Raw genomic sequence first — 21,878 nt, 5'->3', positions numbered from 1 at the left:
GAATCTGAAGTTTTACCTGTATTTTGAATTTTGCACTTCATTGCATTATTTAGAGTTGTTTTAGGGTTAACAGAAATGTCTGTAAAATTAATTGGATATTGTCCTGGCAGAAATTTACCAGCACATTTTTTTTTTAAATACAGTGTAGAGCTGATTTTAAGAGACTTTTTTTTATTTTTTAATAGGTCATTTTTTCTGACAATATAAAACATATCCTAGGTCATCCTTTTGTTTCAATTACTTTAATCAGTCCATTCAAATCAATTATGAATGTGAGTTATTAGATTTTACTTATAAAATTAAATGACCTTTTGTGGAAATATACAAACCATTCAAAATGTGGGGGTTTGTAAGATTTTTTAAATGTTTTAAATGAAAGAAGCCTCTTATGCTCACCAAGATTGCAAGATTCTTTGATGTATATATATTTTGAACACTTTGATATTTATTTTTCTCAGAAAAGCAACATGGCAACTGTTTTAGAAGAAGAAGGACCTTACACACTTTTTGCGCCAACAAATATAGCCTTTATCTTCCTGAAGCCTGGCTATTTAGACTTCCTTACCTCAGAGGAGGTACAGTGCAAATATAACAACAGTTTAATTTCATACATATATATATATATATATATATGTAACATTCTCTGTATATGTTCTATCCAGTCACATAAGCATCACTTTACATTATCTTTTCATTTCTCCCAATTTAGGGTAAGACAAAACTACTTGAACTGATGCGCAATCACATAGTGTCCACTTCTCAGGTTTGTGTGTGGATGTGTGTGTGAATGTATGTATTCAAATCATAGACGTAGTGTCCGTGACGTCACCGATATGTTCCTGAAGAGCGTTTCTGAAGCTCAAAGTGGGCGGAGCCGACCGTCGCCATCTTGGCAGCAATTTTTTGAACCAGGCTGTAAACGTTTTTTTCTGCTGTAAAGTTGGGCATTTTAACATGGGGAGTCTATGGGATTGACTCCCTTTTGCAGCCAGCCTCTAGTGGCCAGTCGATGAATTACAGTTTAAGTCACTTCCGTGTTGGCTTCACGAGAGAGAGCGGGAGGTTGCCGCTTGATTCAAATCCATTTCTAGATCATTAATTAAATACTGTCTGTCATATCTGTGTACAGCTGAGTGCCAGCTTCATTGTGTCGAATCCTCGTGCTGTGACCATGGCCGACCAGGTGCTGACATTTAATGTAACGAGTGCTGTGAGTAATAATATTTTGTTATATATTTAGCTGAAATAGATCATATTTGTTCACATGCATTTAAGAGACATAAACCTAAATCCACATGTGTATTTTATCTAGTCATGTTTTAGCACCATATTTCAGCAAGTTTATATTTGAGCAAATATGGGGGGATCTGTGAATTCTTCACTGCAAGTAGTTCACTTTCTTTTGCTATTCAAACTACAGTATAAGTGTTTGCTTTTCTGCATCTCACGTGACCTCAAGTCAGGATTATTATCTCAACTAACTAAAACTAAATCCAAAAAAGTTAAAAAAAAATTTATTTAAAATTTTACTGTACTGTTGAAAGTAACACAAAAAGTATACATATCTATACACATTCTAATGGTCAAATATTAGTGGTTAATAGTTAATGTGCTGATTCTGTTACATATAGGGGCAGATCCTGGTCAATGGGGAGTCGGTTCTGGAACTGGATGTTGAAGCGAAGAATGGCCGTCTTCATTCACTGGAGGGGCTTCTAATCCCTCCGTCTATAGAGCCCATCATACCTCACAGGTGTGACATCAAAGAAACCAATATTTATAAGGTAAGCCGTATTTGTGGTGACCAGTCATAGCGATTTAGCTGTAGATACAGATACACCTTTCTGTCTTGAAGGTATTTCTATGTCAAAAATCCAGTTCAGTGTTTAAAGACACCTACAAATAAGCAATTCACAGTTTGACTTACTGGAAAGAGCATAAACACTGTGGGTCTACCAAAATAATGCCAGAGGGGGGCAGTGTTCATGAAACCGGTTTAGAAACAACAGAAATTACACACTTCATCTTTAAAATTGTTGTTTGTTCTTTTACATGCACAATAGATTGGCCACCTCCCTTTCGTTTGCAACAAGTGATTGTTACCAAACTGACATGAGAGGGTGTCTTTTTGTCTTTTTGTTACAGGGTTCATGTGTTAGCTGTACACTTGTCTCCAAATCTACCTGTCCAACTGGTGAATCACTGGTAACTTGTTCAGAAATAACCATTAGTGCATGCTATAATTTAAAACAGCAAAGCTTAAGTTAAAAAAAAAATAAAGCCTTTGTTTTAAATGTTACCTTTTAGTCTCAACTGAGGTTGGCATCAGTTTGGCATTAAAGAAATAGTTCACCCAAAAATGTACTCACCCTCAGGCCATACAAGATATAAATTAGATTTTTTTCTTCCTGAGAACAGATTTGTTGAAATTTACTTGATTAATCACTTGCCAATCACCAGTGGGTCCTCTGCAATAAATGGGTGCCGTCAAAATGAAAGTCCAAACAGCTGATGAAAACATCACAATAATCTGTAAGCAATCCACAAGACTCCAGTCCATCAATTAATGTCTTTTGAAGCATGAAGAATGTGTTTAAGAAACAAATTCATCATTAACATGTTTTTAAATTCAGACCAAGTTCTCTATCCATAATTTCGCTTTCTCCAAAAAAGTCATCTGAATCAGGAGAGAAATTTGCACAGATCAAGCAACGTTTACAAGCGAAAACAGCCCAAACTGTAATCCTTTGGTGAAAAACCTTAATAATGGATTTGTTTCATACAAACATGCAGATTTTTCTCTTCACAAGATGTTAATTGATGGACTGAAGCTGATTGGATTACTTGTGTATTATTGTGATGTTTTTATCTGCTTTTTGGTCTCTAATTCTGACGGCACCGATTCACTGCAGAGGATCCATTGGTGAGCAAGTGATGCAATGCTAAATTTCACCACATTTGTTCAGATGAAGAAACAACCTCATCTACATCTTGGATTGCCTGAGGGTGAGCACATTATTAGCCATTTTTCACTTTTAGGTGAACTATTCCTTTAAATTGGAGTGAAATTGTACATAGTGACACTGATTTGTGACTTTTTATTTTTATAACCCGTTTGTGGTCTCCTCATACTCAGGATGTATTCACCAGAGGCTGTGTATTCAAAACGGAGACTTCTGGCATAAGCATACCCACCCTTGGCTGTTCCCTCTTCTGCAATGAAACAAAGACTGTGAGTATTTTATTCACTAGTATTTATCTGCATTTATGACATAACTTGAAACTGCATCTAGCTTTGCTGGTTAATCTGATCCAGTCAAATTAGCCATTATTTGTCTTGACCAGACCCCTCGTTGCTGTAAAGGCTTTTTTGGACCAGACTGTTCCCCATGCCCGGGTGGTTTCACCGCCCCCTGTTCCTCTCATGGGATGGTAAACCCCATGCACATTCACATGTGTGCATACTGTACTTTTTTTTCATATGTCATAAGGTCTTGACTTACATTTTCTTTTGTTGTAGTGCTCAGAGGGCATCGATGGAAACGGCACATGCCAGTGTGAGCCCAGTTTCAAAGGATCCCGGTGCCAATACTGTGCCGACTCCAACAAATACGGCCCGTTCTGTGACAAAAGTATGAGTTTATTTCTTAACCAACTCACAGCATGGGGGTTTGGGAATATTCCAGATGTTTAGTAACAATTTTTCTTTGCATCCCTACTAACACCAGCCTGTGGATGCATACACGGCATGTGTGATAACCGTCCAGAGGCCAGCGGTAAATGCAAGCAGGGCTCCTGTAAAGAAGGTTATACCGGAGAGTTCTGCGAGCAGCAGACCCAGCTGTGTGGGCCCAACCAGCCCTGCCATGCTCATGCTAACTGTGTGTCCAATAAGGGAGCATTCACGTGAGCATCTGTTTAACACAGACAGAACTTTATTTATTTAAATTTTTTTTTTGCAAATTTAATGTGCTACTTTTATTTATTCAATACTATACTTGAACTGGAGTTTGGAGACCTTTGGTGTCGAAGGGTACCAAAAATTTTTTTTTTTTTAAATTTGTAAACAAATTTTTTAAAAAGTTGCAGTTGCTTTAGACAAATATTTTTTTGCAAAAAAGTGCTATATAAATACATTTGAATCATTATTATTTCGAAATTATTATTATTGTTGTTATAATTATGTCAAGATTAAAGGCACAATATGTAAGATTTTTTTATTAAAATATCCAAAAACCACTAGAACAGTGTTATATATTTTGCTGACTTGTGTACTTACATTATCCCAAATGTTTCGAAGAATGTTTAAATCCAGAGAAATAAGCAATTTTAACTAGTGATACGGAGCGTGTCCATAGTGTCATTGTGTCGTTGTGATGATTCCACACTCAGTCACGGCATCATCAAACTACGCCTTTGTCTCTTTGTTTATTTTGAATAAGCGGCCTCTAGCGGCGAAAATTACATATTGTGCCTTTAAATCACGTTTAATATCAAAATGCTTTTTTCACACATTATAAATGATTCTTATGAGTCCTCTATCCATAATATTGCTTCGCATAATATGCATAGTATATCTGTTTTTTTTATAAATGCATTTGAATTATTAATAGTTTTTCTGAATAATAATAATAATAATTATTATTATTATTATGCTGATGTCCATATTTAATTCATTTTAAAATCACAATGTTATTATTACAATGATGTCCAGATTTAATTATTTCATTTTTAATATCACACATAATAAATGAGTCTTACATGTAAAGCTGCTTTTTTAGTGCAGTAAGGGAGTCCTTTGCAAGGGGACCATCATTATTAGATATTAAAAAAAGAAAAGAAAAAAAGTTTTAAGAAAGGAAAATATAAGTGATGCATTGTGTGATTTTAGGTGTGTGTGTAAGCCTGGTTTCCAAGGGGATGGATACATGTGCGTGGAAAGCGATCCTTGTGCTTTGCCACATCGTGGAGGTTGCAGCATCAATGTAAGTCAGATGCATCTGTGTGCTTGTGTTTAATGTTACCATGTTATGATAGTATGTTTAATCTCTTTTGTTCTCAGGCCAAATGCATAAAGACTGGTCCAGGCACACACACGTGCCAGTGTCTGAGCGGATGGAGAGAGGATGGAGATGAGTGCCAGGCCATCAATAACTGTCTGAATCCATCCAGAGGAGGGTGTCACCCCAATGCCACCTGCATCTATGTAGGCCCAGGACAGGTGAGGGGGCATTGTGATTCCCGAACCCCATCTATTTGGATTTACAGGATTTTTGATGATTGATATTCTACCCTAGAGTGACTGTGCTTGCAAAAATGGTTACCACGGCAATGGGAGGGATTGTGAACCTGTCAATCAATGTGTGGAGCAGAAGGGTGGATGTCATTTCCTGGTGAGGGCTCAAACAAATCATCATAGAACTGCACACATTTTTTTCATAAAATGTATGTGGAATTCTTTCATTTTCCTGTTTTCTCATAGGCCACCTGCCAGTTCCTGAACCCTGGTGGATGGCAGTGTGTGTGTGAGGACGGTTATGTTGGTGATGGAAAAATCTGTTATGGAACCCTAGCACAGGCACTGTATATTATTTTGTGTTATTTTTCTATTCTTTTTTGTTATACAGAGGTCAGGCTTATACTGTATGTAATTCAACAACTGCTATTACTTAAAAAGGATATTTGTATAACATTATTCATTAGTTGTTTCATTTTTTTTTTTTTTTTTTGCAGGAGGTGGCAACAAACCCAAATCTTCTAGAATTCAACCTCTGGATATTGGTAATTTGTGTGTTTTTTTTTAATAGGGAGTGAATTCAAATTGGAGCACTTTTTGGCATTGAGATGACTGGGGGAAAATGTCCCAATTACCATAATTCACCCTATTTATACAACAGTTCTGGTCCTTGAATATGATTGGACAAGCAGCATTTTAAGAGACTGCTAATATATAGTCCACAACATTTTTTAAGCTTTTCACTGTTTGTATCACTTGTCTGTGTTTGCACGTTCCTGTCAGACTCCATACTTTTAGTGATAGGGCGTTTTTATTGACTCTTTCTGCAGATTACATCATTACACCACTAGGTCACCACCAAGTTACTTTTTATTAGCGAGTCAAGGAATCATTAATTTAAGCAATTCACTCAGAAACACTGATCCATTTGGGAACTAAACGAGTGAGTCAATGAATCATTCACTCCTTCAGTTTGTTTAAAAACACTGATTCATTACGTTATGCCACTACTCTGAGACATCCAACAGTTTTGCTGTGGATTTGTTTTGGAACAAAAAAAGACAAAGTAACTGGTAATATTGTGTCTAAAATGTAAGTAATTGAGATTTATTATTATTAATATATTATTATTATTATTATTATTAATGTTATGTCCAGATTTTCAAGGCTGATTGTATATAAATGATGTTCGAGTTCCTAATAAGTTCTGGAATCTGAAATATTCCATAGCGAGCGGATCTTTCTCAACTGCTGTCAGAGACAGAAAATTACACACTCTTTGTCCCATCGGCTCAGGCCACAGAGAAACTGAGTCAAGAAGACAAAGACTTCTGGATGACCCGCAGTAACCTTCCAAGTCTCATCAAGTAACGACACATAATTGTCATGCAACCACATCAGCTAATTTGTCATATTTCAATAGTTTTGATAATGATTCATCTTTTTTTTTTTACATTGTTAAAATACAACTAGCTGTGTTTTTCCTCACAGAAGCCACATTGTTTATGGGTTATATGCTCTTAGCGATCTCCGTGCATCCCCTTCCCCACGACTGCTTTCCGTTTTAAAAAGGACACTTCCTGTTTACTCAACCAATGATGTAAGAGGAAACAGCTTTTCTTTTCGATTAATCCCAGTACAATTTTGTCTGTCATTCAACTCCGCCAAGATATTTTCTTTATCATGTTTTCTGTTTGTCTTTTTATTCAGACCACTATTGTCGCAGGAGGAAAAATAACTTATGGAGATATGGCAGCAAAGAATGGAGTTATCCATTTTATTGACAAAGTACGACCCTAGAGTCTTTTCTTTTAATAAAATCTAGTACAACATTGGGTCTCATTTACTAACAGTTGCGTAATTGTGTACACAGAAAGGGTTATGCAAAATTGTGTTTCTTAAATTTAAAATAAAGTGCAAACTTACTGATAAAGTGATGACATACACACAGATTGAAGAAATTTGTCACTGTTGTTCACTCTAGGTGTTGATGCCTGAGCGACAGATGAGTGAAGGTTTACTGGAAGTATTGAGTCAGAGGGCTGATCTCTCTCTCTTCCACAGCTCTCTCTTGGTGAGTCAGCTAATTTGTCTAAGTCTTGTAGGCCTGCCACACCACGAATGAAAATAATCATCCTCTACATATGGCTTGGACTTGTTTTTGAATTGTACTTATTTTGCATTTATTCAGAAACACAACCTGACTAATGAAATGGAGGAGTCTTCGGGCTTTACTGTGTTTGCTCCAACAGACAGCGCGATCCGAGAATACCTCAGTAGAACGGGCAAGGAGTCAATGGTATTATACAAACACACTAAAATACACAGCCGTAATGATATTAATTATAAAGCGTCTCATTTTTGCATCATGAATTTTGTGTATTTGTTTCTAGGATTTGAATGTGACCCAGTATCACATTATAATAAATGAGACTCTAAAAGATGGAGATTTGGTGGATGGACTGTATAAAGATACCATGCTTGGCTTTTCGTACCAACTGGGAATTTTCCGACAAGATAAGAAAGTAAGTCAGTGCTAAATTATTTCAAGTCAGCTTAGTAAATCAAATGCTAAGTCTTCTATAAATATGAGATTTTTCTGTCATAGTTGCTTGTAAATGAGGCTGAGGTGAACGTGACTGATATAGAGACCAGTAAAGGTGTGATCCACACCGTGTCTGCAGTCCTGAGTATTCCCAACAACCGCTGTGACAGAGCTACCACCAAAATTATCACGGTGCAATATATCTATTTAACCATTTTACCTGGTCATTTTTACTTGTATCATTTAAATATTCAATCTAAATGTACATTGTATCTGTAGGGACGCTGCATGGACTGTTTCCACCCAACTGAGAACCCTTGCCCTTCAGGAACAAAAAGACTGGTGAGTGTACAATGTTGACCCAAAAAGTGTTTGGATGGCAATATTTTATATTAAGACGGCCATTTTAAAAACTGTTTATATTAGAGAGAGATATATATATATATATAGTTTGATTGTCATTCTTACAAATTGTTAATTTACACAAAATATTAATTTATAAAATATCAATTTAAAAAAAAAAAAAAAAAAAGTGTTTGGATGCCTATATTTCATATTATTAAGACGGTCATTTTACGATTCACTTGAAAAATGAAAAATGTACAATTTTAAACATGTATTTATACTGTATAATTTGATATTAGTTTGATTACAAATTTACAATTTACACATTTAGATTTCTTTAGTACACTCTTAAAAATAAAGGTGCTTCACGATGCCATAGAAGAACCTTTTTGTCTAAATGGTTCCTTAAAGAACCTTTAACATCTGAAGAATCTTTCTGTTTCACAAAAGGTTCTTTGTGGCGAAAGAAGGTTCTTTAGATTACAAAAAGGTAAGAAAGAGATGGTTCTTTAAAGAACCTTTGACTGAATGGTTCTTTGTGGAACCAAAAATGGTTCTTCTATGGCATCGCTTGAAGAACCTTTTGAAGCACCTTTATTTTTAAGAGTGTAAGGGAACTTAATAAATTATCAAGTTTTTTTTTATTTGAAAAATTGTAATTAATTGAAATCACAAAGGAGTAGAAAAGAGTAGAAATCTTTCCAAATTCCCTATGGAAAAAAACAAAAACAAACAAACTTTAAACTTTTCCTATTCATTGTTTGTTCTCAGATGAGCCGAAAGAAAAGATGCATGTATAGTCGAGTATACCTTGGAGAGACACTGCTGACCATCGGATGCAAAGTTTCTTGTGAGAAAGTCAACATTGTATGTACAAGATGCATTCATTCACTTTTCACAATCACAAGCAGCCAGAGCTTTCTGGAGTTCAGTTTAAAAAAAAACAAAAAACATTTCATTGTGCTTGACATGATGATATCCACCTTATTTTCAATATGAAAGTAAGCTATTTTCTGTGAATGTACAAGACTTGCGATTCATTAGCCGCTATGGGTAAATAAGAATAATGAAGTGCTGAAAAACTTTGCATGGAAAATCAGTGTGTTTATAATATAACGGTACATTAAAATAATATAGGTACTTGTTTCCAATATCAAGCAGCATAACAAGCTGTTTTGTACAGCAAAAAAATAACTGGAAGCAGATGACACCGGAAGCCTCGTACATTCCAGTTACAAATGGCCATGTCCTCTTATATGTTAAAAATAAGGCAGATATCAGAAACAGTTTCTCTCTCTTTGCAGGAAAGAAAGTGTTGTGCAGGTTATTATGGTATTAACTGCGAGAAGTGTCCGGGGCCAGAAGGTCAGTCCTGTTTTGCCAACGGTGTGTGTGTAGATGGGATCAATGGCACAGGCATCTGTCAGTGTAACCAGGGGTTTAACGGCACCGCATGTGAGACTTGCCAAGCTGGAAAATATGGAATTCACTGTGATCAAGGTATTAAACATTTAAAAGCTCATACTTTCATATACTACATACTCTGTAAACAATTAGCTCATACAAAGTTTGCGTATATGCACTATCTTTCTGTTTAGAGTGTAAGTGTGTCAACGGACGCTGCAAAGACGGTGTGGATGGAGACGGCAGCTGTATGTGTGATCTGGGCTGGAGAGGAATAAACTGCAACGTTGGTATGATGCTCACCTGTCACACGAATGTTGATACATACATTTGGATGCCTTGCACCATCTGAGTATATATTTATTGTAATCTGTAAATAAAAATGAAGATAATATATGTTGACTCTTTTCAGCTATTACATCAGATATGTGCAGAGGAAAATGCCACAGTAGTGCCAAGTAAGTTTACTTTCTTTGAAGAACATCTTGGAAGTACTACAGTACTACCATCTGTATCAAGTAAACATTCTTGGGTAAATCACACAAAACCTGTAGAGATCATGTCATATTACACCTCAAAATCAAAACAAAAATATTGTTCAATTTAAAATTTGTACATTATTTTTATGCATAATTTTACCGTTTCCATTCTCCAAGAATAATAAAATAAGCATTATCTTTTGCTTTATTTGTTGGGGTTGGTAAGATTTTGAAGTGTTTTTAAAATAAGTCTCCTATTCTCACCAAAGCTGCATTTATTTGATCAAAAATACAGTAAAAACAAGAATATTATTAAATATTACAGTTTGAAAGAAGTGTCCTATCTGGATACATTTTAAAATGTAATGTTTAACTGTGATGACAACGCTGAATGTTCAGCAGTCAGTCTTCAGTGTTACATGATCCTTCAAAAATTATTGTAAATTATTAAAATGGATTGAAATGGAACTATTTTCAAACAATGCAGGTCTTTACTGTATTTTTTTTGTCAATTTAGTGTCCTTGCTGACTAAAAGTATTGATTTCATGAAAAAAATCCTATTTTTTGAATGGTAATGTGAATTTGGGTGAAATGTTAACTTAAAAATCTAACTAAATACTCAGTCTTGCAGATATAAACGTCAGCTTTATTTCTTTAAAAATAAAAAATTTCAGCAACCTAAAATGTCTTCATCAGACATCAAGAGCTTGTTAGGTAAACAGCGTCTTAGGAATAGGAATCTTTACAATTAAGGTGTACTCCTCTAATTGAGAGAGTGGTTTGAAATTTGTGAAAAGTTCTTAATTGAGTCCTCTTGGGAACCATGCATCTAGAAAAAAAATCCCAAAATTTGTATTAGCCCTATATTTCAAAAGAAAGTGAAAGTGAAGTGACGTGTGGCAGAGTATGGTGACCCATACTCGGAATTTGTGCTCTGCATTTAACCCATCCAAGTGCACACACACCGTGAACACACACCCAGAGCAGTGGACAGCCATGTGCTGCGGTGCCCGGGGAGCAGTTGGGTGTTCGGTGCCTTGCTCAAGGGTCTCACCTCAGTCGTGGTATTGAAGGTGGAAGAGAGCGCTGGTTATTCCCTCCTTAGATGTGTACACCTATTGCTAATTGCAAGACCTTATCTACAGATGATTAAGCACTTTTTGCAAAATGTGACCTGGATTTGCTTTTGTGACATTCATACTTTCTATGCTCTTTAAATATTGCGTTTATGACTTGGGTTTGATGTTTGTTGTAGCTGCTTGCTGAACGTGGTGGACAGTAAATACTACTGTAGTTGTGCTGCAGGATTTAAGGGCAACGGCACATATTGCACAGGTAAGCATCTCAAGAAACATTCAAACACACTGCTGTCAAATAACATTTGTAGCCAATGAGTCTAAATGGTGGTTTAATGTACTATATGGTGTTATCGCCAACCCAAGCGGTGGACGCATGTGCAGAGAATAACGGTGGCTGCTCGGTCCACGCCGTGTGCAAGCGAACCCTCCCAGGACGGAGAATATGCGTGTGCCACCCGGGTTATGCAGGCGATGGAAAAGTATGCATTTGTAAGTGTATATGTCAGTTTAATATCCAGTTTGAAGGGTAGTGTACACATCTTGTAGTCCATGACACTTACAGTGCCAATGTCCTGGGTTTGAGGTCCAGGAGAAACCCAATAATAAAAGTGTGATAAAAAGTGATATATATATATATATATATATATACCGTGAATGCAGTGCTGTGTATTCCAAATGAAACAAACTTATTGCATTTGATATGTGTTAATGATTGTGTGTGTCTTTGAAGCCATCAATCCATGCTTGGATGGTAATAATGGGGGATGCCATGCAGATGGTGACTGCATTCATACAGGCCCTAATAAGGTAGGACGCAAATATAAACGGACCATTCATACAGCCAGCCAACAAACAAATCAAATACAATTTTATAAGTGAATCCAGGGTTTCTGTAGGTTTTATGAAGGTAATTTTAATATCAAGTAAAGAAAAGTGAAAGAAATTAAAAGGAACACAATACATCATGTTCTAAATGTACTGTAAATGTTTAAGGAGCATACGAGTTGTAGTAACAACGCTTCAAAGTTTGAAAATACAACTTCCAGCTGATTTGTTAGTTTTTAATTAATTAATACCTCTGCACCCCCATCAAAAAAATAAAAAAATAAATAAAATAAATAATAATCGGAAGGTTTATTAGCCGTTTCAAATGTAATGCCACAAAGCATTACATTTGAAACCACAAAAATTATATTTCAGCATTTATTTAGCAGCATAAAGGCTGCAGAAATACTCCCATACGGTTTAAGCTATACTTTCTTAATAACCCTCCCAAAAAAACAACAACTCACTTTTAGGTGGAAAGAAACCATTTTTTCTCCTGTTGTAAATTAAACACCATAAATACCAACACTGTATAAACAATTCTCATTACTGTAATGCAAAATAAAATAATTGTGGACTAAATCTGTTAAAAAAGTCAGAGGAAATATTTGCCAAATAAGACTTCTTACCAGTGGCTACTGGTGGAAAATTTTCTGGGTAGGGCACCACATCCAACAATTTTAGCATACATCCCGGTATGATTAATCCCAGTATAACAAAAGGAAAAGTATTAAGACTTGAAACATTTTAAATAATTTTTTTACCAAGTTCAAGCTTGAGGATGATTCCCACAAAACTACATTTTCTGCACGTTTTTATATAAATTAAAAAAAAAAAAATTTTTTTTGATTTTCATAATTCACAATTTATGTATACAGCAAAAACTGTGAGGAAAGAAAATAAAGGTTGCATTCGTTTAGAGCAGGGGTGTCAAACTCAATTCCTGGAGGGCCGGAGCCCTGCAGAGTTTTGTTCTAACCCTGCTCCAACACTCATACCATGTAATTTTTCAAATAAGCCTGAACGACTTGATTAGTTGGGTCAGGTGCGTTTAATTAAGGTTGAATCTAAACTCTGCAGGGCTCTAGCCCTCCAGGAATTGAGTTTGACACCCCTGGTTTAGAGCATTTTAGCCACAAGTCAAGCTGTAATACCAAACAGGACCACACGGAGGTGCCAACAGACCACTATACCAGGTGCCTTAACCTGACTGTATATAAATCTATACCGATCCATTCAGAATTATTGAACAGAGCTAAACACAAATTAAAAAAGCAAATAAAACATTCTGAATTTGTCGAATGTGGTGATCTGTCTGAAGGCAGCTCAACATGACCAGTGAACAGTTCCTCTATCAGAGTGTTTTTTTGCCCATATGTACTGAACTGTGCTCATGCAAAAAGCTACCAGAGAGCGCACATACACGGGGTTTATTTGCACATAAATAACGGACTTGCGCGTCTAATAGTTTATGATTCCTGTATGTCACTGTAATCGTCTTTACCTCCATTACAATCTTCATCCATCTAAACTTTACTGGTAAGATACTGATTTGCTTTATTCAGCCAATACAGACTAGTTCTAACTGCAGCTTAAAGATAATTAATAGAGGTAACATTATGTTTGTTGCCACCAATCACTGCACAAGTTAAGGTTACTTATGACGAAAGCATGTTAGTCCTCCTAGCCCTCCCTGAACTCAGTGCGAAAAAAACAAAAAGTCTTTAGCTGTGTCTGAATGAAATCACTCACTCGTTTACTCGTCCACTTATCCCTATATAGTGTATGGCAGTTGAGTGCACTATATCAGAAAGGAGTGACGAAATGAAGTGAGCGAACTCGTACTTTTATATTTCATCTACCTTATTTTAGAAAATAACTCGCAACTTTACGTTGTAATTAAATTATACATACCTCTGAAAACCACTGCATTAAACAAAGTATTTAATTTGAGTGAGAAATTACCCATGCATAATTGAGAGATTCGACTCACCCATAGAATCAATTTGAAGTAATGACACCGTATATTAACTTTTTTTCAGACAGCATGTATTTGCAAACTAGGCTTTTCTGGGGATGGAAAGCAATGTGAAGCCATCAATGTCTGTCTTGAGGTATGTGCTTTCATTAGAAGGACTATATTAGTGGTTCCCAACTGGTTTTACATCACCACTCAGATTTACACAATATCAAGTGCATCAAGAGCACCAGAGTTGTTTACCGAACAAACTTAAACCAAAATTGTACTTAATCAAAAGACTTCTTCATTGGTTTCTATTCTAAATGTTTTAAATGTTAAGGTTTAATCAGAACAGACCCACTTGTTCATTCATTCTGAATTACAGCCCACCAGTTGAAAACCCACTGTATTACAAATGACCTTGTTGCACTCAGCTCAAAGATTAAAATGAATAGCATGGAACAATGTCACTATCAATTTTTTTTCTTTATGTCAGAAAAGTGGAGGATGTCACAGGTATGCCCAATGTACCATGACAGGACCCCTGGAGAGGAACTGCACTTGTAGGCCTGGCTTTATTGGAGATGGAGAAACTTGCAAAGGCACCCTGAAAAGAGTGAGAAGTACAGCTAAATGTAAACAGGCACACAAATGTAGCAAAACCTTAAAACATTTCTTTCATTTTAGGAGATTCTAAACAGAAGTTTAGGAGACTTCTACACTGGACTGATGGTACGCTTATTCTAAGTAATTTTTAACAATGATGTTTTTAGCCTGAATGAGACCGATTTAACTGAATTTACAGAGAAATAATATTCCTGAACTTGGAAATCGTGGCCCCTTCACAGTCTTTGCACCCAATGCAGATGCTTACAACAAACCAGAGGTAAGACTCAAATGTGGTCAATGAGCAAAATTGTGACTTAAATCACAACAGCAGTACTTTAATTGAATTGAAGACTTGCATTGCTACACTCTTAAAACTGCATTCACAAAAAAAACAAACAAAAAAAAAAAACTGCTTATTACTGCTACAATAACATTAAAGTTTAACGGAGCATGAGATGGAGTTTCTTGCATAGGTTCTGGTCATCAACAACTGCCTCAAATGTTTTGCAGGTGTCGTTCATTCAAAGCTGCAAGAATGCAAAAAAACCAAAAAAAGTATACATACCAAATAACATTAACTAGAAAGCCAAGAATAACCCAAGTGTTGTTTTAACTTTTAAGGGCATTTTACACCGTACCTGGTAACTTTAAGTTCTCAGTTTATTTTCAATGGGAGAGAGACGGAGAGAGACAGAAGGTAGCACAGCTCATCAGCAAACAAAGAAACACATAACACTTTAAAGGGGTCATATGATGCTGCTAAAAAGAACATTATTTTGTGTATTTGGTGTAATGAAATGTGTTTATGCGGTTTAAAGTTAAAAAAAACCTTTGCAACTTTACAGATCTTCTTTATGCACCAAGAGCTTGTAACACTCCAAAGAGAAAGGAAAAAATGAAATTGCATCATATGACCCCTTTAAAAATTAGTTCCCACTAGCACAGGGCTGGGCAGCTTCGGTCCTGAAGGGCCACTGTCTTGCAGATTTGAGCTCCAACCCTAATCAAACGCACCTGAACAAGCTAATCAATGTCTTCAAGATCACTAGAAAGCTACAGGCAGGTGTGTTTGATTGGGGTTGGAGCTAAACTCTGCAGGACAGTGGCCCTCCAGGACCGAAGTTGCCCTGCACTATTAGTGGGTATTGCTGCATTGGAGTGAATTGCACCGCCTTGTATGGAAATACATGAGGCAAGATTGCTAGCCGCATTCCACATACTGTGCCAAATGAACCTCAACGGTTTAGTAACTGACAAACTTGGCAAAAGACATTTTGAAATTAAATAAAATGAGTTACCAGACTTTCAAGCATCAAAGATGGCTACCAATGAAAAGTTGAGGCATGAACCCGCTTGTGAAGGTACATAGGCAGCAGTGTGATTGGATAAAATGCTGGGTGGAGAGTAATGGGTGTCCAATCATGCTGCTGGAGGGCCACAGTCCTGCAGAGTTTAGCTTCAAACCCATTTAAACACCTTAACCAGCTAATCAATGTCTTCTAGAAACTTAAATGTGTGGTGGCAGGCCAGAGCTAAACTCTGCAGGACACTGGCTGCTTTTACATGCAACCAAATAATCCGTTTGTAATCGGATTGACGGCTCAACCGGACTGAAAAGCCTTCATGTAAACACCTTAATCGATCCGATTGAGCGCGATCGGATTGAAGGGGGTGGTTTATTCCTTTTCAAATACGATTGAGAGTGCATGTAAACACTTGATCCGGTTGAACCCCGAAACTGAAAGGACTGCGCATGTGCAATGATGCAGAAATAGCATAATGACGTATGACCCGTGGAACAGCTCTTCCTTTTGAATAAAGTGTTGTATAAATGCATGTCCTGTCATTATAAAATGCTCCTTTCACTCGGCAACTGTGAAGTGGAGCAGGATTCATCACTCCACATCTATGTTGATCCATAGCTCTTTTTCTCTCTGCATTTTCAGCCCCAACCTTTGCATTCATATCTCCCATGGTCAAGAGCATGTCATGTTGAGGGACCTTAGAGACTGTTTGCTGTAGTTTCCCATACCAGTCATTTTGGCCTCTTCCTCTGCATCATTTGTTGGTGCATCACACTGGATGATGGTTGGTATACAGTGTTTGGAGTTGAAGCGTCTAGAGGTTCCCCTTCTAGCAAGGTGTTAACCTTCTCTTTTGTGATTATAAGGGCTAGACAGTTTTCATGTCTGCCATCATGTCCAGCGTAAAGTATAACATAGCCGTTGCTGGTTACTTGCCGTCCGGATCCTGCCCATCGGCATTCACTGACACCTAGGATGTCCAGTCTCTATTTCCTTGTCTCTTTTCTAACTTAAGCTGATTTCGATGTTTCAGACATAGTGCAGACATTCCATGCTCCAACACGGATACTAGTTTTGGACCCTAGTAGACTATCTTTCATACTCCTGACTTCCTGTTGGTGACTTTCATCAGGAGTAGTTATACTGCCAGTTAGTTGGCTCAATCCAATTGGTTGTTCGGACAATCGTTGATGTTTCTGCACCAATATAGATTTTATGGGATGGGGTTGTTAGCCCCATGCCCAACCCTCAGCCTGGAGGAACAGTTGCCTTTGGTCTGGCTTCTACCCTAGGAACTGGCCGGCTTGGTTGAACCTACAAGGGGCTTGGCCCCCACCAGCATAGCTCCCAAGAGTCACTGGCTACGTTTACATGCAACCAAATAATCCGTTTGTAATCGGATTGACGGCTCAACCGGACTGAAAAGCCTTCATGTAAACACCTTAATCGATCCAATTGAGCTCGATCGGAATGTTTCGATCGGATTGAAGGGGGTGGTTTATTCCTTTTGAGAGTGCATGTAAACACTCGATCGGATTGAACCCCGAAACTGAAAGGACTGCGCATGTGCAATGATGCAGAAATAGCATAATGACGTATGACCCGTGGAACAGCTCTTCCTTTTGAATAAAGTGTTGTATAAATGCATGTCCTGTCATTATAAAATGCTCCTTTCACTCGGCAACTGTGAAGTGGAGCAGGACAACCTCCCACCAGTCCTTGTTTTGGATTATCATCCACAGGCAAACCGGTTTGGGCGCGGGGAGGGGCATTTTTACTGCATGATAAATATGAGCAGCACTGCACAGCGGTTTATATGTATATTAATCCATAAATGGATAAATATCAAATCTGCTGTTAAAAACAAAGAAACAGTGTAGGAGAGTGGTTATGTGCAAACAGTGAGAAACTGTAAAACATATATTTGTGCAGTGCGCATGTAAAAAAAAAAAAATCTATTCCGATTTGAAGCTTGTGACATCACATCAACCCGATCACTTTATTTAGCGTTCATGTAAACCCTACATTCAGATACATCAGTCGGAATGAATTCAGTCCGATTGTACCAAAAATTGTGCATGTAAACGTAGCCATTGTGTGATGGTATGATTGTACATTGTGAATTGGCTCTCCAGAAGCAAGATTGCACATGCATTACTTTCTCCACTCAGCACAGTGAAAACCAAATCAATAAAAATGTTGTGGGTATTACTAGCTTAGCCAGACTGCATTTGGCCAATTCGGAGTTTAACAGACCACATTTTAGGAATAATCAATTTAGAAAGGGATTTTCACAGTTTTCACAAACACCACAAACTGTTAAGACACCTTGATATATTCTACTATTAAAACCGTAAGATATGGCATTACATTGAACAAAACTATGCTATACAACTCAAATGGATCAATTTGCTAGGAGTCTTGCCGCATGGCCAAGTAGATTGAATATCTAGAGCAGGGGTGTCCAAACTCTGTCCTGGAGGGCCGTGTCTTGCAGAGTTTAGCTCCAACCTTAATCAAACACACCTGAATCAGCTAATCAAGCTCTTACTCGGCATGCTAGAAACTTCCCGGCAGGTGTGTTGAGGCAAGTTGGAGCTAAACTCTGCAGGACACCGGCCCTCTAGGACAGAGTTTGGGCACCCCTGATCTAGAGTTTGGTGATTTAAAAGGTATAGTTCAGACCCCCCTCCTCCAAAAAAAAAACTACTCAACTTCAAGTGATTTTAAATCCGTATGTCTTTCTTCTGCAGAACACAAATGATACTTGTTGGGATCCAAGCAACACTGGAGCTTTGAGTTCCATTGTATGGAGAAGAGCCAAAATCTCAATATTTTGTTCTACAGAAGAACGAACATAATGTGGTTTTAGAACCACATGTCCCTGAGCCAATTTGGCTAAGGCTTATCTTGTTAGAAACAATTATACCATGAAGACCAAAACTTACCATTGCAGAATATCACAAAGCAAGCTGATACAGATAAGGAAAAATTACCTCCTGCAAAACAGTAGGAAAAATATCTACACTTGAGTGAGGGATTCAACATTTTAAATAAATAAATAAAAAACAGTGAGAAACTCTATATTTGTGCAGTGAGCGCATGTAAAAAAAAAAAAATCTATTCCGATTTGAAGCTTGTGACATCACATCAACCCGATCACTTTATTTAGCGTTCATGTAAACCCTACATTCAGATACATCAGTCGGAATGAATTCAGTCCGATTGTACCAAAAATTGTGCATGTAAACGTAGCCATTGTGTGATGGTATGATTGTACATTGTGAATTGGCTCTCCAGAAGCAAGATTGCACATGCATTACTTTCTCCACTCAGCACAGTGAAAACCAAATCAATAAAAATGTTGTGGGTATTACTAGCTTAGCCAGACTGCATTTGGCCAATTCGGAGTTTAACAGACCACATTTTAGGAATAATCAATTTAGAAAGGGATTTTCACAGTTTTCACAAACACCACAAACTGTTAAGACACCTTGATATATTCTACTATTAAAACCGTAAGATATGGCATTACATTGAACAAAACTATGCTATACAACTCAAATGGATCAATTTGCTAGGAGTCTTGCCGCATGGCCAAGTAGATTGAATATCTAGAGCAGGGGTGTCCAAACTCTGTCCTGGAGGGCCGTGTCTTGCAGAGTTTAGCTCCAACCTTAATCAAACACACCTGAATCAGCTAATCAAGCTCTTACTCGGCATGCTAGAAACTTCCCGGCAGGTGTGTTGAGGCAAGTTGGAGCTAAACTCTGCAGGACACCGGCCCTCTAGGACAGAGTTTGGGCACCCCTGATCTAGAGTTTGGTGATTTAAAAGGTATAGTTCAGACCCCCCTCCTCCAAAAAAAAAACTACTCAACTTCAAGTGATTTTAAATCCGTATGTCTTTCTTCTGCAGAACACAAATGATACTTGTTGGGATCCAAGCAACACTGGAGCTTTGAGTTCCATTGTATGGAGAAGAGCCAAAATCTCAATATTTTGTTCTACAGAAGAACGAACATAATGTGGTTTTAGAACCACATGTCCCTGAGCCAATTTGGCTAAGGCTTATCTTGTTAGAAACAATTATACCATGAAGACCAAAACTTACCATTGCAGAATATCACAAAGCAAGCTGATACAGATAAGGAAAAATTACCTCCTGCAAAACAGTAGGAAAAATATCTACACTTGAGTGAGGGATTCAACATTTTAAATAAATAAATAAATATATATATATATATATATATATATACTCACCCCAAGGTGACCAGAAGCAAGAAAACCGCTAACTCTTACAGCAACTGACTAAACCGGCCAACTGCCTAAAGCTGGCTATTTAAATGTTAGCGTATATGATGCATGCAAACTCATTGGCTGACAAATTACATGCCTATTAGCTCGTTTGCATAGTATGCAATATGATTGGTTGACAAATTACAAGTAGAGGACCTATCAGCTTGCGCCATGACTGGCTAGAAGATTATCCATCCAGTCCTTGTACCATGTGACTGAACTTGAAGTCATGAAATAAACACAAAAGTATGTCCTAATGATATTGTCACTAAGATAAACTCAAGAATTGAAAAGGAAAATTACAAACTCGAAAGCGGGATGCATTATGGTAATGAGTATTTAGTAAGAAAATATGGTTCATTGTCATGAATCAGAATCAGAATATAAGCTAAAATATGACTTGGACATGTTTTCAACAGGTTTTATGTGATTCACCCAAATGGCCTTTGATCTACATGTCTACATCTACTACTCTACATCTACTCTGCCTCTTAATGAGTATGATGAATAGTAAGAGAAAACTGTGATGTGATAGCAGGTTTTGTTATTGGCACTGCTTTTGTTTAGGTTAAGGACATTGTAAAACGGACTCGTATGGAAATCAAAATCCTGAGGTACCACATTGTGGCCTGCCGTGCCCTCCTCCCAGAAGACCTCATGCAGCCTCGTTACCTGACCACACTTACTGGTGACATCCTCACCATTACATACTCTGAGGTACAGTGTGCCTGATGCAAAGATAACATTATCACAACTCAGTATGATGACTGCATAAGATACATATTATGCATATTATTGAAACACTCATTATTTGTTTCTAGGATACTATATACATCAATAACAAAGCCAAAGTGGTGTTCAGTGATCTGGAAAGTAGCAATGGGATTTTCCATGAGATTGACACTGTTCTAGTGCCCCCTGGTTTTCAGATTCAGAAAGACAGAGAACAAGACAGCACACCAGTATGTCCCCACATGATTATTCTGACAGTATTCTTTATTTTATAATGTCAAGAGTAATAATAAAGCATGAAATTATGAAATTACACTGATAGATTTTTTATTTTGTTTGTCATTGTCCTTTTTTTCTGAAAGCGTAATCTCTCAGATGTGGTCAGTTTCCATGGCTTCAAGACATTCTACAAGCTTCTAGAGGTAAAATAAGCAAAAATATGTTGTTGTTTTTGTTTTCTTTTTTTTCTAATAAAATTCTCTCCACAAAAAAAGTGTCTAGGGTTCAGATTTTTTGTGCCTTTTTTCTTTTATTATATAAAATTTAAAGTGTTATTTTTTAGAGGAACCCTCTATTTTCTAATAAAATCCAAATCTTATATTACCTTGTTTGTTTGAAGGACACAGATACGTTGAAGTTGGTGATGGATCCAATTAATCAGCCTGTCACCCTGTTCCTGCCCACGGATGCTGCAATGGCCGCCCTGGCCCAAGAGCAAAAAGACTACCTGTATGCGATGCATAACCGTGATCAGCTAGCTGAGTATCTTAGATACCACATCGTGCGTGACAGCAAGGTTGGTCTCTATCCAGTGTGTTAAATTTTGTGGCAAGGGCATGGCTGTATTAATCATCTGTGCTGCGTCTCAATGTGCCTACTTATACTACGCCCTTAAAGTATGTACTCTTTTGGTGAAGAAAAAGTACACACTTTTGAGTGTGCAGTAGAAGAATAGGCAAGCTTTGGGACATACTAACACGTCACACAACTGCGTCTTTAACGGACGCTCTGTCGCATAGATACACGCACCCTGTCACTGTAAACTGGCCTGTCAATCATCT

At 37.3% G+C, this 21,878-nt stretch overlaps 1 protein-coding gene and 1 long non-coding RNA gene across 2 annotated transcripts in view; one reads left to right on the top strand and one right to left on the bottom strand.

Moving 5' to 3' along the window:
- The window catches only part of LOC107743929 (stabilin-2-like), a 40,233-nt gene that overhangs the window by 8,071 nt on the left and 10,284 nt on the right, over window positions 1–21,878 (top strand). The window contains exons 15-51 of the mRNA XM_016557385.1: window positions 459–575; window positions 710–763; window positions 1,130–1,210; window positions 1,632–1,784; window positions 2,146–2,205; window positions 3,137–3,232; window positions 3,346–3,432; window positions 3,521–3,632; window positions 3,729–3,906; window positions 4,892–4,985; window positions 5,063–5,221; window positions 5,298–5,393; window positions 5,483–5,578; window positions 5,734–5,781; window positions 6,467–6,603; window positions 6,728–6,836; window positions 6,947–7,024; window positions 7,221–7,310; window positions 7,428–7,535; window positions 7,630–7,761; window positions 7,845–7,973; window positions 8,061–8,123; window positions 8,898–8,993; window positions 9,431–9,626; window positions 9,725–9,820; window positions 9,943–9,988; window positions 11,266–11,345; window positions 11,453–11,578; window positions 11,820–11,896; window positions 13,957–14,028; window positions 14,371–14,490; window positions 14,562–14,606; window positions 14,680–14,760; window positions 20,653–20,802; window positions 20,907–21,047; window positions 21,180–21,239; window positions 21,437–21,613. Of these exons, the coding sequence (XP_016412871.1) occupies window positions 459–575; window positions 710–763; window positions 1,130–1,210; window positions 1,632–1,784; window positions 2,146–2,205; window positions 3,137–3,232; window positions 3,346–3,432; window positions 3,521–3,632; window positions 3,729–3,906; window positions 4,892–4,985; window positions 5,063–5,221; window positions 5,298–5,393; window positions 5,483–5,578; window positions 5,734–5,781; window positions 6,467–6,603; window positions 6,728–6,836; window positions 6,947–7,024; window positions 7,221–7,310; window positions 7,428–7,535; window positions 7,630–7,761; window positions 7,845–7,973; window positions 8,061–8,123; window positions 8,898–8,993; window positions 9,431–9,626; window positions 9,725–9,820; window positions 9,943–9,988; window positions 11,266–11,345; window positions 11,453–11,578; window positions 11,820–11,896; window positions 13,957–14,028; window positions 14,371–14,490; window positions 14,562–14,606; window positions 14,680–14,760; window positions 20,653–20,802; window positions 20,907–21,047; window positions 21,180–21,239; window positions 21,437–21,613 (3,840 nt within the window). The remainder of the gene's footprint in view (window positions 1–458; window positions 576–709; window positions 764–1,129; window positions 1,211–1,631; window positions 1,785–2,145; window positions 2,206–3,136; window positions 3,233–3,345; window positions 3,433–3,520; window positions 3,633–3,728; window positions 3,907–4,891; window positions 4,986–5,062; window positions 5,222–5,297; window positions 5,394–5,482; window positions 5,579–5,733; window positions 5,782–6,466; window positions 6,604–6,727; window positions 6,837–6,946; window positions 7,025–7,220; window positions 7,311–7,427; window positions 7,536–7,629; window positions 7,762–7,844; window positions 7,974–8,060; window positions 8,124–8,897; window positions 8,994–9,430; window positions 9,627–9,724; window positions 9,821–9,942; window positions 9,989–11,265; window positions 11,346–11,452; window positions 11,579–11,819; window positions 11,897–13,956; window positions 14,029–14,370; window positions 14,491–14,561; window positions 14,607–14,679; window positions 14,761–20,652; window positions 20,803–20,906; window positions 21,048–21,179; window positions 21,240–21,436; window positions 21,614–21,878) is intronic.
- LOC107743261 (uncharacterized) lies at window positions 19,670–20,131 on the bottom strand. The gene is made up of 3 exons (XR_001640387.1): window positions 20,050–20,131; window positions 19,901–19,951; window positions 19,670–19,793 (listed from the first exon to the last, which is right to left on the bottom strand). It is a non-coding gene; the product is annotated as an uncharacterized LOC107743261 (long non-coding RNA).

This window comes from Sinocyclocheilus rhinocerous, unplaced genomic scaffold (genome assembly GCF_001515625.1).
Source record: "Sinocyclocheilus rhinocerous isolate Xijiao unplaced genomic scaffold, SAMN03320098_v1.1 scaffold551, whole genome shotgun sequence".
Taxonomy (NCBI): Eukaryota; Metazoa; Chordata; class Actinopteri; order Cypriniformes; family Cyprinidae; genus Sinocyclocheilus; species Sinocyclocheilus rhinocerous.
The sequence above is the reverse complement of the archived record's forward strand: the minus strand, read 5'-3'. Positions and strand labels throughout refer to the sequence as shown.